The 18,937-nt window shown below is 39.8% G+C and overlaps 2 protein-coding genes across 3 annotated transcripts; both read left to right on the top strand.

Annotated features, from left to right (window-relative positions):
• Window positions 1–1,766: 1,766 nt before the first annotated feature.
• Window positions 1,767–8,366, top strand: six4b (SIX homeobox 4b). 2 transcript variants are annotated; one of them, XM_060866562.1, is made up of 3 exons: window positions 1,767–2,680; window positions 4,610–5,241; window positions 6,908–8,366. In XM_060866562.1, the coding sequence occupies exons 1-3, from the start codon at window positions 1,965–1,967 to the stop codon at window positions 7,405–7,407; spliced, it is 1,848 nt and encodes a 615-aa protein (XP_060722545.1). In that variant the 5' UTR covers window positions 1,767–1,964; the 3' UTR covers window positions 7,408–8,366. The 2 variants fall into 2 exon arrangements, with proteins under 2 accessions (XP_060722545.1, XP_060722544.1); XM_060866561.1 differs by having other exon boundaries at window positions 6,905–8,366.
• A 5,517-nt stretch (window positions 8,367–13,883) lies between these two features.
• six1b (SIX homeobox 1b) lies at window positions 13,884–16,381 on the top strand. Its single transcript, XM_060865025.1, has 2 exons — window positions 13,884–14,730; window positions 15,827–16,381. Exons 1-2 carry the CDS (start codon window positions 14,171–14,173, stop codon window positions 16,104–16,106), a joined length of 840 nt encoding a protein of 279 aa, XP_060721008.1. The 5' UTR covers window positions 13,884–14,170; the 3' UTR covers window positions 16,107–16,381.
• Window positions 16,382–18,937: the final 2,556 nt, after the last annotated feature.

Below are 18,937 nucleotides of genomic sequence, written 5' to 3'. Positions count from 1 at the left end.
ACATTTGAATCAACGGCATTTTGCACATTGATTGCTAAGATAACATTCTGACACTACTTGAGAAACAGAAGTAAAGTAAAAAAAAAAAAAAAACAGGCAAAGACTGGTCAAACCAGACATAGGGGAAACTGACAAAGAACACACACATACACACACACATCCAAAGAGCTGAGCTAAGGGTTTCTCAAAGTGTTTACTAACAAACTCCATGCAAGTCACTCCTGTTGCTTTTCTGCCTCATTTACAAGCCCACCAGTCATCATGTTCGCTCTTCTATGCTTTGTGAAGAAGGGTCTTTGTTGTGGGTGAACCGGGGCAGGTGTTTGGTGGTAGCCCTCAGGCCCAGGTTCAGATGGATGGGGAACATATGGAGAAAAGGGTGAAGGTTGCACTGGGGTTGGGGACGGTCGTAGCTCTGTGCTGGTCGGACCACAAAGAGCTCATTCATGGTTGTAGTGTTGGACATGTGGATATGCCAATAGCAATAAAACGGACACACTCACATTGCAGAAAAAAATCACTGTCCAGCACGAACATACATGTGAATGACTTGGTAACAGCTGTGACGACCATATGCAGGCAAATAAAACCCCTGCACAAAAAACAACTGCAATCTATGACAGTGGAGGACTATCCCCAATGAATAATAAAAATAGCAAAATAGGAAAATCTGATTTTATGAAAAAAGCTAAAATTCATTATTAGTTATGTTCCAAATCTTTCTGGGTAGGCTACATATCTTAGACTACTTATAAGCAGATCTGTCTGACTTCCTGTTTCTCTCTCTCTCTGGCTCCATAGAACCGGCTCATTTTGACAAATTTATAACATGTGTTTTGGCTCATCTGCTGATCCTCAGGACAGCACAGGGCACAGAGGGGGGCTGAATTGGCAAGAGCTCTCAGTGCCTATAGCATACAGAACTCAGCTCCCCAGCACACTTTCAAACGCCAGATAAAACAACATACTTACCTCAAAACATGCATTGCTATTACTTATCGCAGTGAGGTTATTCCTTTTTTTTTTAGGGACAACACTGAATATAAATACTAAATGGTTGCTCCAGGGAATGATTGATTCCATAACTATGCTATGACTGTACATGTCACTCAAGATGCTCTTATGACAGTGACTAATTGCTTAGAAATAGTAGGGTTGTTGCTTCACTCGCTAAGCAGAGGTACCTTAGGCCATATACACTGATGGCCACCTCCATATCAAAAAGCATGTGAATGCCTCCCAGTGCGCAAAGCTGTTGCCAGGTATTTGCAGCATTGCTGGGTTTAATTTTAGGAGGCACTCGTGTCAAACTGTCCTCCTCTTTATGCTAGAGGCTTCTAGGGGCTCCGTCAGCTGTTGCAGTTGTTGGCTCCTACATAACCAGTTTCCAGTAAACAACACAACGAAGTCAAACTTAAAAGACTCGAGCCCAACAACAAATGAACAGATACATAGAGAGACAAAAAACATTGTTCTTGTAAGTTAGGCATATTGAATGTAAATAAATGGTATTACATTTCATTAATTAATGGATACTGTAATGAGGCTGTTAGAATGGCATTGCATTCCAGAAAGGACGTCTTCCCCGACTTGTATGAACAAAGTTTGCGTATATAGGAGCGAGCCGCCTTCGTGATCACCTTAGCGCAGGTAGTCGCTGCGTCGATACATCATGCGTGCTTCTGTGAGCGCAAACATTTGCCTCTCGATCTCACACGCTCCTCCCCCGCGGAGCTCGAGGCGGCCAATCGGCAGGCGTGCGACTGTTCGGACCCCCTTTCCCATACGGACTGCAGAGTTAAACTCGCGCTGGAGCTCTGAAACTAAGATCTTTATTCTCTCTGCGCGGCGACCGGACACCTGATCGCGCTCGGATGGAGGGGTGAAACCCGATCTTCCGAATGTACTTCTGCCCACGAAACCCGGAGGAGTGACTCACCACCAAGGACACGTGAAAAAAAAACATGTCTTCTTCTGCGAGTGAGGTGATTGGCGCCGATGAGATCAAGAGGGAGAGCTCGAGGGCACTGGAGAATCGGGGGAGTGTCAAGCTGGCCACGCTCGATCCGGCCGGGTTGCCCATGGAGAACTCTGGCTCGGCGGCGGTGGCTGTTGAATGCGCACCGGCCTCTCTAGCGTTCTCACCGGAACAAGTGGCATGTGTCTGCGAGGCACTGCTGCAGGGCGGCAATGTGGAGCGCCTTGCTCGCTTCTTATGGTCGCTACCGCAGAGTGAGCTTTTACGCGGCAACGAGAGCATCCTTAAGGCGCAGGCCATAGTAGCGTTCCATCAGGCGCGCTACCAGGAGCTCTATTGCATCTTAGAGAACCACAACTTCAGCCCGTGCAACCATTCGTCCCTGCAAGACATGTGGTACAAGGCGCGCTACACCGAGGCGGAGAAGGCACGCGGGAGGCCACTGGGCGCCGTGGACAAATACCGGCTGCGCAGGAAGTATCCGCTGCCGCGCACCATCTGGGACGGCGAAGAGACCGTGTACTGCTTCAAGGAGAGGTCGAGGAACGCGCTCAAGGACATGTACAAGCGCAACCGCTACCCGTCGCCGGCAGAGAAGCGGAACCTCGCCAAAATCACTGGACTTTCTTTGACGCAGGTCAGCAACTGGTTCAAAAACAGAAGGCAGCGGGACCGAAATCCATCAGAAGCTCAATCTAAAAGGTACGAAGCACTTTTAAAGCACGTTAGGAACAATGCTGCAACTTTCTTATCTTTGGGTAGCACTGGCATCCACTATAAGACTCTGTCCCTGAACAGACAGTGATTCTTCCATCTTTTTACTTTAAAACGTATTCTTTTCGTTTTAGTGGCAGTTTATTAGGATGCATTCGTATCTTTTCCCAGCAGTGGTCATTGTGAATGGACACACACCTTCACATTGTTTTGAAATACGAAGCTCTTGCCGTTCATGTGAGGTGTCGTTTTTAAGAATGGCAGCACGCGCGACATGCACAAGGGCAAAGAAACAGAAGCCCGCAGGAATAATTCCGATATCGATGACCTCCATATATATATATACGACGATGATATAATTGATGTTAGATCATCCAGAGCAATATGATTTTTCAGGGACATTTGAACGAATGCCTGTTTCCAGCGAAAAAGTGGCACTTTAGATATGAGTCATTACTTTAACGTACTCATTGTGAATGTTTGTTTGTAGACTAAACCCATTGTCTTCTCCTCTCTGGTAATCACTCGAGGAGATCTATACATTAGGCCTTTATCTCCTGCTGTGGATACTGTGTCCGCTGTGTCCGCTGTGTGTGTGTGTGTGTGTGTGTGTGTGTGTGTGTGTGTTTGCAGGCGCGTGCGTGCGTGTGTAAACTAACTACACATGCGACTCCCTAAATGCACCTGGTCCCTGTGACATACTGACACTCAGGGAACTCGGCTGAAAACAAAAATAACTAATTTCTTACTCCACCCACGCCCATGCCTTGGGTTGCTTTTATCATTTATAGTACATAGTATAGACTCGTAAATAAGGGAGGTCAGACTTTTTCCGTGCGCGTCAGCAATGAGAAGACACAAAGATGTTCCACACTAAATAAACCATATACAATGCAAAATCTGGAGAGCCAGCTGAATGCCTGTGCTTAAATTCTCAAAGAGGTTATTTGTGTCTAAGCAAACTCTGTAAATGATCGTATACTGTCAATTTCACTTCATATACAAACATTTCTTTCATATGGAAAAACCTAAAAGTAACATGTAAGCTGAAGATAATTGGATAGTTTGCTGGTTGTGCTTAGCGTATCCACAGCTGTCAGAGTCAGTAAGGAGACTCCAAGGCTGCCAAATGCTTACAGCCTTTTTTTTGTTTGCTGCCCTAGAACAAAAAGTCACTCTTAGAGCTGCCAAATGTTCAGAATGTACGTTCCAAATTTTCTTGACAGAAGAGTGGTATTTCTAACATACAGATAAACAATGAGCATGAATTTAAATAGACAAGCCCAATAATTAATTTTCCACCACAAATATTCATTGCTGTATTCTTAATTCTCTTGGGTTTACCATGCATCATTGTTAAAAAAAAAGATGCATAGAATTTTAGGAAGAGTTGATTAGGAGGGATGGATGCACATAAATTATTGAAGGGAATAGAATCCCATATCTTTAGAGAAAAGGCCTGTTAGATGTAAAGGCACCCAAGAATACTTTTCAGTCCTCTAGTGCTTTATCCTGCTGTTTATTTCATTTATTTCAGTTTCAATTGTGTACATATTTATTATGCTCAAAATATTACAGTTCAAGGGAACACAAAATTCCCTTTTTAAATCCTGGGATGTATCATTTACCAGCATTGTAGAATGAACAAGTCATAACTGAAATAAAATAAATATGAATTTGTGCAATCTTTGCATATACAGTGGTGAATAAAACTGATAAAAATACAGAATGCACTGTACCTGTTTAATGTGCAAATATTATGCATGAATCTGTACTGCACTGGAATCATTGGACATTTCATTCAGCTTGCATTCAAAGTAAAGGTCTTAGCCTCTTAACCATGCTTAAAAGTACCTTTTTGTAATAAAGTGCATGTTTAAATTAGACTGCATAAATAAACTCTCTTGTTTCCTGCAGTGAATCAGATGGCAATCATAGCACAGAGGATGAGTCCAGTAAAGGACAGGATGAGCTATCTCCTCGCCCTCTCTCTAGTGGCTCTGCTGGTTCAGTTGCCCTTGGTACTAGTCCTGCTCTCGCATACTCCGATGGTGCCACCACTGTCATCCAGCAGATTGGAGATGCCAAAATGTCTCCACTTGCTCCAGGAATGGGTTTCAATGGTGACCTGACAAACACCAACTCTCACTATCTTAATGGTGGAGCATATGTTCAATCACATGGCAGCAACAGTCTCCTGAATGGACTTGGAGCCACAAGTGGTCACTTCTTGACCTTTGATCCACAGAGGGTCTCCCATGCCCAAGAGAGGCTACTGGGTGGCTCATCTGTGTCTTATGCATCTTATTCAATGGGGGCTCCAGAAACTGCAGTTGGAAAACTAGATGGTATGCAGCCTCTGAGTTCTCATACAGAACATGGAGCAGTGCCTTCAGTCGTCACCTTTGCCACCACCACATCATCTTCCTCCTCTTCCTCTGGAGCTCCTCACCTCAGCAACTACAGCATGGTCAATCTTTCAGGGGTGGAGAGCAACCTGGGCCTTCCTCCTTTATTGCTACCGTCATCTTCTACAGCACCCTCTCACGGTAAGAGAAAAGTATTTTAAATGTTTATACATTGAACAGATATGTTGTAGGCAAATATAGCACATACTTTGAGAAGTTTTTAAATGTTTTTAAAATGCTTGTGTCTCTATTATGACTTTTCAGACTGCCTACATATAATATAATATAATATAATATAATATAATATAATATAATATAATATAATATAATATAATATGGTAACGCTTATTTGTCTTAAATTTGTGTTTATAAATGTTTGATACTGGTGTATAATGACTGGAACTTCAGAAGTAGGGCTGGGGACTATGATATGCCACATCTATTCAACAGTAGAAGCTTATGTACAAAAGATCAATTTAGACATTAAGCTTCTTTGTTTCCTGTCTCCCCTGTGTGCACATAACAGTTGGCACAGACTTCACACCAGACCTAAGCTAATTGTATCAATACTCTGGAGTATATTACAAAGGAATATTATTTGGTCTTTATTGTTCTAACATCAGACACTATGTTTTGTTCTATACAGAGATCAGTGGTTCAGGGATTTGTAAAAGAGGCTTGTGAACCAGGAAGAGGAGCGGTGCTTTGTGAATAAAATAAAGCAGGAACGGGGTGGGGGTCAGGTCAAGTTTGCGATGACTTCAGGATTGCAACAAATAACAGGCCTCAATGACATTATCCCCACCTCCTCTCTGTGGTCCTAACCACACACTAATGGTTCTTTCCATGAATATTTTATAGCCACATCAATAACAGCAAGGCTAACTGGGTGCTGCTGCTCTCTCCCTACAACCCTCATCTTTTTTATCCTTTAATATGCAGTTTACGAGCCACATAAAAACAAACCCACCCCTGGCTGAACTTTTGATTTAAGAGGAAAACAGTTGAGCCTAAATGATCCACTAAAAAAAAGACAATATTAAAATTGTTTAGCCAAAACCCTTTTTTCTTCTGCCCATAATTTTAAGGCAATCCAATAAAATGTGAATCAATAAAACATTGGTTTTGATGTCCAGTGCTGCAAAACATATGAACCAGCCGTTCCAGTTGCCTTTTCCATTTAACAGTGTTTAAGTCTGTGACATAATGACTTGTACATGAATGACAGTGCCTATAATAACAAAACGAAAAAACACTAATATAATCAATTGCATAAACACACGCGTGCCTTGGAAGCATTTTTATAGATATTGGTTTATGTTTTGATTCTTTTACATTTTGGCAGTAGGAAACATATTAAAGGAAAAATATGACTGTTCCTGTACTATATGAGTTTGTGATTATACGAGGAGGGGGGTTGGCTCTGTATGATTATCAGACAATTCAGCAAGCCTAATGGAAGAAAATGTCCTGGCCAAATGCCAGTAGTCTATCACTCTGGGAGTTACGTGCCAAGAGCTACATTCTAGAGTTACAAGGAAATCATAGGGAATGTAACCGCAAACAGAAAATGAAAAAGGTGTTTCATTTTATATTTCAAAAAGTACTTGCAAAAATGATAGTGTGATATAAATGGGGTTTGAAAGAAAGAAAGAGAGAGAGAGAGAGAGAGAGTACAATTCACAGAAAAAAAAGACCAGGGTGGGTAAATCAGGATTTAGGCCAGGGCGTGTATTGGGTGATTAACCTGTGGTCTGACAGGGCTTGGTTGCTTACATTGTCTTGCTCTGTTTGTCGCCCCCAGCAGGCTCGGCTCCACTGGAAGGGGTGGTCAGTGACTCGTCTCAGCACTCAGGTCAACCCCTGCTCTACACGCTCAACCAGGCTGTCAAACAGGAGCCTTTGGACATTGGGGTGGCTTACTCATATCCCTCCAGTATGCCCTTAGACCAAAGTGGCAACTTGGGTTACACAGCATCCCTCTTTCTCTCCACAAACCTAAACCACTCACCCAACAACGGAGGACCCCTGGCCCCTGCAGCCACAGCTGCTATCACCTCTGTACTCTCCAGCACAGAAGGTCACCCTGGTCTGACTCACACTGCCCGCGGCCTCCAGGAAACTGGGGGAGCTCTGCCCTCAGACTACAGGGCACAGGAAGCACAGCTGCCCCTGTCCGACAATCTTGAGACCCCTGCTGATACTGGTGAGGGCCCTCCTGGGGTGTGTGGTGATCTGGACATGGAGGGAAAAGAGCTGGCCAAGCTGCAGACTGTTCAGATGGACGAGGACAGCAACGACCTCTGACCCTTTAATCACAACATCTGAAGAGTTGTATTTCATTAATGGTTGATTTTCTTGCACTGCAGCATAACTATAAACATCTCCTAAGCACACACCAATCTTTATATACTTTGTCACTTTTACGATAATGTATGCAAGATGTGTGCAAATAGGTGGAACACATGAACAGTGCCTTTGTATACCTAAATAAACGTAGACTCAAATGTCCTGACTTGCACTCGGATAGCTGCAGAATGTACTTGTTGATGCACTGACCCTGAACAAAATATCTCAGCACTGTCTTTTCTCTCCTATTTGCAGTAATAGAGAGTTTCATTTTGAAAGACATTGAGAGTGATAGAGCATGGCTGACTGAGAGAGCGAGAGAGAGAGAGAGAGAGAGAGAGTACAGTATAAAATAGCAGATGTGTTTGGTGAGTCTTGCAAATGTTTCTGCACTATCATTGCAGCTTCATAATGATCCTTTATTTTACTCTCCAAAATTTTATCAAAGCACAGATGTTTAATTTTTTCGTTGATGTTTGATTTTGTATTTAATTTTTTGAAGATTGAAATGGCAATGTGAACAATATTTTGTTATGGTTTTCTTTTTAACCAATTTAAGCTCAAGGATTTAATGTTCATCCTTGATATGGAAATACTGTATTACTGGGCATTCAGCAACTAGTCTCATGTACCATCTTATAGATACAGAATCCTTACAGTAGTAAATGATTTCAGTTGTAAGAAGAACAGGTTTTAGGCTATTTTTGCATTTTTGCTTTACACTATAAAAAATACCCAACTGCTAAAGTTCAATTAAATGATTCTTCAGACTATAACCCTAAATGTATGAGTTACAGACATGGCTAGCATTCACATGCTGTAAATGATTCTGAGACTAAGACAGTCCTACACTCAGAAATGGAACCAACTTATTTTTATAAACCATTCACCTCTATTAAATCTTTTTTATATTTATACATGCATAATGAATGGTGAATGGATTTTATGTGTCACTGACACCAGTATTTCACACTGGAGTCCATGGTTGACATTTGGATAACTGAAGAAAATGACATCACCTTGAATGAATCATACATTATTGGAAGCAGTAGGTAAGTTGGCTCTGTCTTTTACCCAATAGCGTGATGTCAGCAGCAAAGAAATACAAGACTCTCCATTTAACAAGATTAGGCTGTGACTTGGGCCTCAAGGACAGCTGGCTATGATGCTCAGACATTACTAATGCATGAATGTATGCATATGCAGCATAATTAAGATCATATTCTCATAAGCTCAAATTCACACTATGGGTGTCCTCTGTGATCATTTGCCAGTGCCTGGCAGCAGCATGTGCCAGGTCATTTTTAAAGTGCCACCCTAAAAGACAGAGTGGTTGTGGAAAAGCTGCATATGCTTGCTGTATTTCTCATAGGCTTCTGCACATGACCAAACAGGAACAGGTTGAGCTGTCATTTGTTAGCACAAGATAAAATCTACTTGTCTTGTAGGAACATTTATACAACCTGTGCAAGACCACAGTTTGTTATGCATGTACATCCACATGTAAGTACATGCAATAGAACATTTCATATGATATGGATTTATGTGGACACATGAAAATATTTATCAAAAGTAAGGTGAAATATGGGTGGAATGGCCATCATGAAAGGATTAGACGCACGTCTTTGCTGTATCGTGGGAACATTTCCTTCTTGTGACACCAGGGCATGTGAGTCCAAGCTAATTGAATGGCACCAAGGTAGGACTGGTTCACACACACAATGGGGAAAAATGCCCAGGTAAAGATTCTATTGTTACCTGTGCAAAGGTGACCCTGTTGCCTAGGGCAGCAGATTAGCTGATTACTAGGTATCAAATGGCACCTCCTGGAATATTGAAGAGTAAGAAAGCACTTTTGTTTGGGGCCTTTTGAGCTAAGAACCAATGGCCATGGCAAACGGACATGTGTGTTTCGTGTCCCCTGTTTCCCTTGGGCTGTCTGCGTGTCAGCCAGTGTGTGTAACCTGGGGTATCTTGTTGCCTTGCTGTATTGTTCAGATATGGACGTCACAGCGTCTCCATGGGCAGTGAATGGGAAGGCTTTTGTGAAGCCCTTTGTGAGGTTTTCATCCCCTAGGACATAAGTACAGCAAAGAAAAACAGAGTGAACCTTCACGTCCATCCGATCTCGGATTTCACAATAAGTATGAGGTAAGGGTGAAATACTGGTAGGAGTTTGATACCAAGATACTACTCATTATCTTAGCATTCAAAAATATCTTTAGTGTTCAGACTGTTCAAGGGATCCAGCCCCACCCCTTCTGTTTGTCCTGTTTGAACATTTTCAAACCTGGCACAAGCACATAAATGCTGGCTGTAGCAGGCTGTAAAAAAAGAAAAGAGGGAACCTTGTAGAAGTGGGCTTATTAAAGAAGCTGACCCCTGACTTTTGCATGCAATTTCAAAGCATGACATTTAGTGTGCTGCCGTAGCCTGTGAGGCGCGGGTAACCTGAGCTGAAACCCTGAGCGCCCCAATCCTACACACTGTGCTAATGTGAGGTCAGAGGCCAACTGGGTCTGTATGATTCACAGACCCACCACTTCACACACAGAAACACAAGCAAGTATGCGGGAAAGCACGGAGAATTGATGAAGCACATGTTCAATGTAATTGTGTGTGATAGAAAGTTGTAAAAGTATATAATTGTCATGAACAGAGCAATCACATGCACACGGAGAAGACAGCTGCTGTTGACTAATTTGAGAAAATAAATAGATGCCCTTGTAAAACCCTGTGAGCGTATCAACAGAAAAATACTGTCATTATGAAAGATGGTTAGGTAATTGATAAGTGGCAGACTCCCATTGGCAAACTCTGAAACATACTGTATATTCATGGTCTATAAGACAGTGCCATGACTGTAAACCTCTAAAGCAGAAAAAAAATATATATTTGCCTAAAGGAAGGATTGAATGCCGGCTAATAGCAAAACAAATTGTCTCCAGCGCAACAGAGGTCACTGTGGTTTATCTGTGTCCCATATAAATGATGTAGGGGAGATTCATAAACATGTCCCAAAGTACTGTGAATATATTTATCGTTGGGAGTTTTGTAGACAGATGGCTCAGGCTGCGTACTAAATGAAAACTTATGCGAATCTAAAGATAACATCCAAATCCCATACATTTCCAAAAAATAATTAATGAGGGTATCTGAAATAAATATAAATTAAATCAACATTACTGTTACATCAATTGCATAAGGGTTAATTATGAATTATTTGTTGAACTCAGAAGGATTTAATCCAAAACTTGCTTTTGCTCACTGGTCTGGTAAGAATCTATACCATACCATTTATCTACACATATGTGTATAGATAGATAGATAGATAGACAGACAGACAGACAGACAGACAGACAGACAGACAGATAGATAGATAGATAGATAGATAGATAGATAGATAGATAGATAGATAGATAGATAGATAGATAGATAGATAGATAGATAGATCCCTTAACATGGAAACATATTAATAAAGGAATAAGAAATGACCAGTCTTCTAGCATGACACTACTGTCTTTTCTAATCAAAACAATAGACTTTTATTAGGCTACTCAATATTTATTATTTGAAATAATAAATAGTAAACTACAACACAGTGCTATGCAAGAGAAAAAGTCTATAAATTAGGTCTATAAAATGTATGCATTTAAAGAAGCTTTCATGACACGTCTTACAAAACTAATCTAGGTGCAGTCTGTTCTTTAGAAAGATGTCGCGAATAGAGGTTGAGAAAAAAGCGAGAATAAAAAAATAATAAAATAAACGTGATATAACTTAAAAAACATCTTAATATTCATACAACGAAAACTCGATCAATGAAATCAATGGAATTAAATCAATGAAATAATAGGATCTCTTATTGTAAATTGTAACTTATAAAGATCCTAATTTTTAGAATTTAACATTTGTTCTGCTCTCTCTCTCTCTCTCTCTCTCTCTCTCTCTCTCTCTCTCTCTCTCTCTCTCTCTCTCTCTTTCTCTCAATGTGTGTGTGTGTGTGTGTGTGTGTGTGTGTGTGTGTGTTGCTTTTCAGCGTTGTGGTCTCCATCCCTTCGCCTTCAGGCTGTAAAAGAGCACATCTTGAAATGATCAGGGTCTGAAAGCGACCAGAGCCTTTCGGCTTCAGCTTTAAGACGGGCGTCTCAGCGAGGAGACATAAGGACAAGCAGAGTCGTCGATCACTGACCTGAGAGATGAAAAAGGTCTATAGACCAGCTAGTAAAAGACTACAAGTCGTTAAGTTTAAGGAAGTCCCAAGTCCCTAATCCTTCTATGGCAAAGAGCGTATAGTTAAAACATGTTAATACTAATACAAATATTTGAAGTGGATAAAGCATTTACATAAAAGATCCGTCTTATAAATGTGTCTAAAATAAATTATTGCAATAGTTTTAAGATAACACCATATACATACATATATATAATATGTGTATAAATAAATAAATATATATATATATAAATATGTGTGAGTGTATATATATATATATATATATATATATATATATATATATATATATATATATACACATATTATATATAAAATGTTTGTTATTTTTCCGAACAGATGGATCTTTACAAGACTCTTCCTCTCGCCTTCAGAGACAGTGGGCAAAGAATGTTTTCACAGGTGCCTGAATTGCCCCTAAACCTAATTGAGTCCTTACTTTATCTTAGTGACCCAAGGCTAAATTCATAGGACAATCCAGCCATCAGGGCAGGAGGGTAGGAAAAGGAGTGTGTGGGCCACTGAGTGGACTTCGTGGTCTTCTTGTAAATGGACGCTCCGTCTCCAATTAAATTATAAAAAGGTGCTCCATTCCGGGTGAGTGATCGTGAGCTTCGCGTCGCCCTGGTGTCATATTGCAGATTTCGGCGCAGATAAAGATATGTGATCTATTCCTTAAAACTGCGACTGGGTAGCAAAGAGCTGGACGAACACAGAACTCATTTACTAATGCACCGGTTTTCGGTTTCACTGTACAGAAGATTGGGGGGGGGGGCGAGATGGGGGAAAAGACTTGCATGATGTTAAAGGAATACAAATTATTCAACCGTGTTTATATATATATACATGGTAGATACACGTATATGTAGACACGTATATAAACTTTATAAAAGATAAAACATTGTGTAAGTCTTTTATATACGTGTATGTGTGTGTGTATGTATGTATATATATATATATATATATATATATATATATATATATATATATATATATATATATATATATATATATATATAAATTCAGGTTTTGCAGAAAATATATATATATATATATAAATATATATATATATAATATATATATATATAAATACATACACACACATATTTTCTATTTATACACACACTTACAAGTATATATATATAGACGCGTATATAAAAGAATTGCACACAAATATATAAATTCAGGTTTTGCAGAAAAGAATATATATATACAAGAATATATATATATATATATATATATATATATATATATATATATATATATATATACACACACACACGTATATATATATATATATATATATATATATATATATATATATATATATATATATATATATATATATATATATATATATATATATATATATACGTGTGTGTGTGTGTGTGTGTGTGTATATATATATATATATATATATATATATATATATATATATATATATATATATATATATATATATATATAACATCGTGCAAATATTTTATATACGTGTCTATAAATGAAAAATCATCTTGCTTATTATTAAACTGCATTTTAGAGTTGGTGCATGAATTAAACTTATGTTTGTTTAATTTTAATGTAGTGGGATGCTTTGAAGTAGGTGGTTGCAGCGCGCTTCAGTTTAAAGCTTATCTTTTGCAGCGCTGTGTTATCTCTTCACCTCTAGAACTTGATTGTTTTTTAATGGGACGCTAAGTATCTAATCATCGCCGTGTGCGCGCTGGGACCTCACGCACGGCGCACTGCGTGTGCCATCACAATAAGCACCTGGCCAGCAAAAAGCAGAGAAACCTGTGTGTGGGTTAAATGGATACATACAGTAAATTAGCAACCCAAAATGATCCACCCATTTTTTGCATTATTCTTGTGCTGGGATATTTTTAGCTGCTAAAACCGGAGAAATATTTCTTGGAAAATATTTAAGCTTAACCCACCCCCTTGCAATTCAGACATTGGACCATACGCAGTTGTTCGTTAATTCATCAATAATTTAATGGCTTTAAAGTTGTTTAAGTTAACTGTAAGATCGGTAAATGGGCAAAGTGGGCTTGAGGTGGAGATGAGAGTGAGCGTAGCCTTCGGAGACCCACTGTAATTGATTAGTATCGAGGTGCTCCACTCCCTCAGGTAAAACTGGAGACGGGAGATCTGGTTTCAGACCACCGAGTTCCCGAGGGAGGAAATGGCAGCAGGAGCTCTTTGCTTTAGCGCTGTTCGGATAGGGCGCATGGAGAGCCAATCAGCGCGCGCGCTGCACTCTTTTAGCGCGACACCACTGGACGCGGAGCACAGCGTCTCCAACCAACGTCCAAAACTTAGAAGCTTGTTGACACGGACATCTCCCACCACTTTATAGAACCATATCGAAAACATTTAATTAGCCTCCGCACTGTCGCATCCGGATTCAGATCCCTTTCCGCTTTTTTCTGCAATCCAAAAACTGAGCGGTTTGGCCGACAGGAGTAAACGCGCCCACCGTCGTCCGTCATGTCCATGTTGCCCTCGTTCGGCTTCACGCAGGAGCAGGTCGCGTGCGTGTGCGAGGTGCTGCAGCAGGGCGGGAACCTCGAGCGACTGGGCCGCTTTCTGTGGTCCTTGCCGGCCTGCGACCACCTCCACAAGAATGAGAGTGTGCTGAAGGCCAAAGCTGTAGTGGCGTTCCACCGCGGCAACTTCAGGGAGTTGTACAAAATCCTGGAGAGCCACCAGTTTTCGCCTCACAACCATCCCAAACTGCAGCAGCTGTGGCTGAAAGCCCACTACATCGAGGCCGAAAAGCTGAGGGGGCGGCCGCTGGGCGCTGTGGGTAAATACCGAGTACGAAGGAAGTTTCCTTTACCGCGCACCATATGGGACGGAGAGGAGACAAGCTACTGTTTCAAAGAGAAGAGTCGCGGCGTGCTGAGGGAGTGGTACACGCACAACCCATATCCCTCTCCACGAGAAAAGAGAGAGCTGGCTGAAGCCACAGGGCTCACAACCACACAAGTGAGCAACTGGTTTAAAAACAGGAGACAGAGGGATCGAGCCGCTGAGGCCAAAGAAAGGTAAACTGCAGTTCTGACAGAGAATACAAATAGATGGCAGAATTAATGTATTATTTTAGCTTTAAAAATAGTTAAAGCCTTCAGATCACTGAAAATGAATGAGCAAGTTAACATGAAAAGTGTATGGTGACCTAAAAAGGTAACGGATCATTATTTAAAAAATGTCTAATTTTTAAAACTGTTCACCTCAAAAACAGCTTATTGTTTTTATTTAATATTGCACTTTAAAAATATATATATATTTTAACCAATTAAAATAAATTCGATTCTGAAGTATGCAGATGCGTTTGTTTGTATAATCAGATAAATATCCTAGAGTAATAAATCTGTTTTGAAGGAACGTTGATTGGATTCATTGGTGCATTTCTTGGGTCATTTATTACTGGTGTCTTTTGCTGTTTTAACATATTTCATGAATTGTGCTGGGTGACTATAACGTGCTGTATCGGTTAGACTACACATTCAATAGCAGACAGGTTTAAAGAACAAATGCAGGCTTTGTGCTCTAACTGGAAAACAAACAATTTGATTTGCTCTAGAACGACGAGGAAACTTATCAGCTTCTAGGTGACATTTACATACTTTGAAAGCCAATCATCTTGACATTTTTCCTACGTCATTGACAACAGAAATATTGAAGAATACTGAAAATATTTATTTTTTATCAATTATCCCCCCTTGAAACAATGGATCATTTCTTGTGTAAACTGCTTAGAAATAGTTCAAAACATAATGCAACGCGTATTGTTACAGATGATTATTTTTTAAATGGCCCTTTCTTTGACAGAGCAGTATTTTTATAATACTATTTTAAAGCACAGCACCAAATACTGGTGTTAATGACTAGAACATAGCATGTTATTCACTGATTAAAGTGCTCTCTAAAATTACATTGTTTGGATTTGAACAGATTAGTTCTGCATCGAGATCACTAGGGCATCTTTGGTTTTAATAAATAATTCTAGCATAATTGACTAGTTTACTCATGTTTGCGACCAGAAACTAGTATTCTGATATAATGCTAAAAATAATAATAATAATAATAATAAAAAGCATAAACAATTTTGTACTTTGTGATTCTTCTAAACTTTGGCAGAGAGAACAGCGAGAACAGCAACGCAGGCGCGAACAAACAGAACCAGCTTTCTCCGTTGGACGGCGGCAAGTCGCTAATGTCCAGCTCAGAAGAGGACGAATTCTCTCCTCCGCAGAGTCCCGAGCAGAATTCCGCTCTCCTGCTGCAGGCCAACATGAACCACCCCGCCTCCACCTACAGCATGAGCGGCCTGGCCATGCAGAGCCACCCGCACCAACACCAGCTTCACGACTCCATACTAGGACCTCTGACCTCCAGCCTGGTGGACCTGGGCTCTTAAGCCATTAAGACTAAAATCCTATTTATTTTTTGTTTTGTTTTATTTTGTACGGATCAATAGAGCGAGCTATTCTGCCACTTTACTGTAGATATAAACCTCGAAAGGTATAATGTGAACACCAGAATCTGTAGATTTTTTTTCCTGGTACAGTTTCACAGTAGGTTTATACCACAGTAGCAGGCTAATAGCCGCATGGACTGACATTTGCCAAGTCGTTAAACTGGACAGAGGACAAAACCAATATCAGTAAATAAAACCAGTCTTCATCACTCTCACGACGCCTTTTTTCGACTGCTTGATTTTGCATCGACTCGGTTTGCAGCCGTCATACTTCACATGCAAACATGAAACAGTTATAAATGTGAAACAATTTGCACTTTTAATTGGTGGCGACTGCAAGATGAACAGATCGTAAATAAAAACGCAGATTAGTATAGAATTTAGTAGTAACATAAACCAGCACGATGTGCAACTTCACCGTATGAAAACTCCGCAATAAACCTTTTTTACTTTTTAGTTTATTTAGACAAAATGTTTTCAACCAGATCCCACTTCAGGGCAAAACCCTGCGCTCTGCGATCACAATGAAATCTAATAAATTAATAAAAATATAATTATTATTATTACCAATAAGAATAATAATAATAACAATAATAACAACAATAATAATAACAATAATTGTTATTATTGTTATTATTGTTATTATTATTATTATTGTTATTGTTATTATTATAGTTATAATAATAACATATTTGTAAAATATAAAAAAGAAAATAGTATACAAGTTGAAGAGTGACAACAACAACCACAACAACAATAATAATAATAATAATAATAATAATAATAATAATAATAAGAAGAAGAAGAAGAAGAAGAAGAAGAAGAAGAAGAATGATGATGATGATGATGATGATGATGATGATGATACACTTAATTTATTATGCATGTCTATAGATGTCTTTCTAAAAGTGCGCACGGACAGAGACAGGGGAGGTTTGTTGACTTTTCGGAGCCCCGGGAGGCGCGTGCTGCTTATACGCTCGCAGCGCCTCGTTCCGTTTCTTTGGCTGCTGTTTGCTTTGCGCTCTCTGACTGTTTGCTCTGGCGGTTCAGGGCCAAAGAGAAGACACTAGCTGCCCTAAGCGCACTCACGCGCCTTCATTCATAAGTTTTCATGAAAAACAAAAGAATAAGCAGAATGCAAACACACTTAAGGCAAAGCTGATTTGGTTAAGTTGATAACTTTGTGCTTAAGCTTATTTTTTTATTTTTTAAATGTGGCCTACACAACGTTTCACAAAATGAGTCGTGTTACAAAAAAAGATATAATCAGTGGAATGTTTCGTCATTAGATTTCCGTATGCATGTGTTTATACAACTAGGTTATACCAAGCAGATAAATGACTATATAAAATGAACTAGCAGACCTAAACCTCACGTATACACAAATCTATTACAATTCATTTGTGGCATGATTTTTAAAATCTTTGTTAAAATGCTGTGTTTACGCAGTTCTTTATGTTGATATGGCGCCGTAGCCTGAAAAAAAAAACTTCTGTCATCTGAACAAGGGAATATGCAGAAGATTTTTAGCTGAGATGCAACGATTTGGACCCTTTGGCCTTGGGCGTCAATCCCTTGAGGCAAATATGACCGTGTCCATTTCAATAGCAGCAATGCATTTTAGACGACATAAAACATACGCAGTATTTAGTTTTGCATGCGGAGTAAGTCCAAGACGAAACCCCAATTATTCGGGTAGGAAACTGGACAAACTGTGTTTATTTGTCAGACGTGCAAACCTCTCTTTTCCTTTGTTTGCTTTAAAGTTTTGGTACCCCCTCGGCCTCCCACCCTGCCAGACGCGCGCATGTCACACTCAGTTTTGCGCAGAGAGCACCGCGGATTTCCGGTCGCTAATCAGATCCAGGCGCTGTAGCAGTACTGAGCTGTGTTAGGGAGCCAGTGCTGGCCATATATATACACAAACCCTGTTACATTCCTTTCTGCTCAGCACCCATGTGAAATTATCTTAAGAACACCGTATTCACGGTATTCACAGTAAGGCTAAAAGCTTTAAACATATTTAATAACATTTTAGTTGTCCTGTTTGACAATAAACATATTATTTGTTTTAGATTCAAAAGGAAAAGAGTTAAACTGACTAGTGCCAGATACTTGGGAAAATCCAGCTTGGTCTGACGGGCTACCAGCTGCCTAATCACAGTTGGTATAAAGCAGAATCAAACTGATAGATCAACTTTGCTTGCTGGCTCATAGATGGAAGCAGCTGTTTTAAAATAACAAAACAGTATGGCTGATTCAAGTAGCTGATTCATGGAATCAAGTATAGCTTAATTATGAACCTGGAAAATAAGTTACCAGCTGCCTAAGCTTGACCAACCCATCCACACTCAGAGCAATCTTGATATTTTATTGGAGTGTTTTTTCAGTGTTTTTTTTTTGTTGTTGTTGTTTTTTTTATTATCGATGTAATACAATGCATTCTGATGCAGCCTACTTGCAGTATCCTGCTGATTTTGCAGAGGGACATCACCCTAACAAAAATAATATTTGCTCATATTTTAAAGCATCCCACTCACATCATCAGTATCACATCAAAAGCAACATAAAGCCATTTATCAATAACATCTCTAAATTCCACTGCGAAATTACATCGTTTTAGACACTGTGTGTAAAAACGTATGAACCTATAAGCAGAATCATGAAAATGTAAAGCTTAAATTATTACTTGCTACTGATGTTAAACCATGGATGAACTTTCAGAATTAGCTTTTTGACTCCTGCACTTTCTCAGCTGAACCATTATT

The sequence above is a fragment of the Tachysurus vachellii genome, chromosome 3 (genome assembly GCF_030014155.1).
Source record: "Tachysurus vachellii isolate PV-2020 chromosome 3, HZAU_Pvac_v1, whole genome shotgun sequence".
In the NCBI taxonomy this organism is placed as follows: Eukaryota; Metazoa; Chordata; class Actinopteri; order Siluriformes; family Bagridae; genus Tachysurus; species Tachysurus vachellii.
This window is presented reverse-complemented; position numbering and strand designations above follow the sequence as displayed.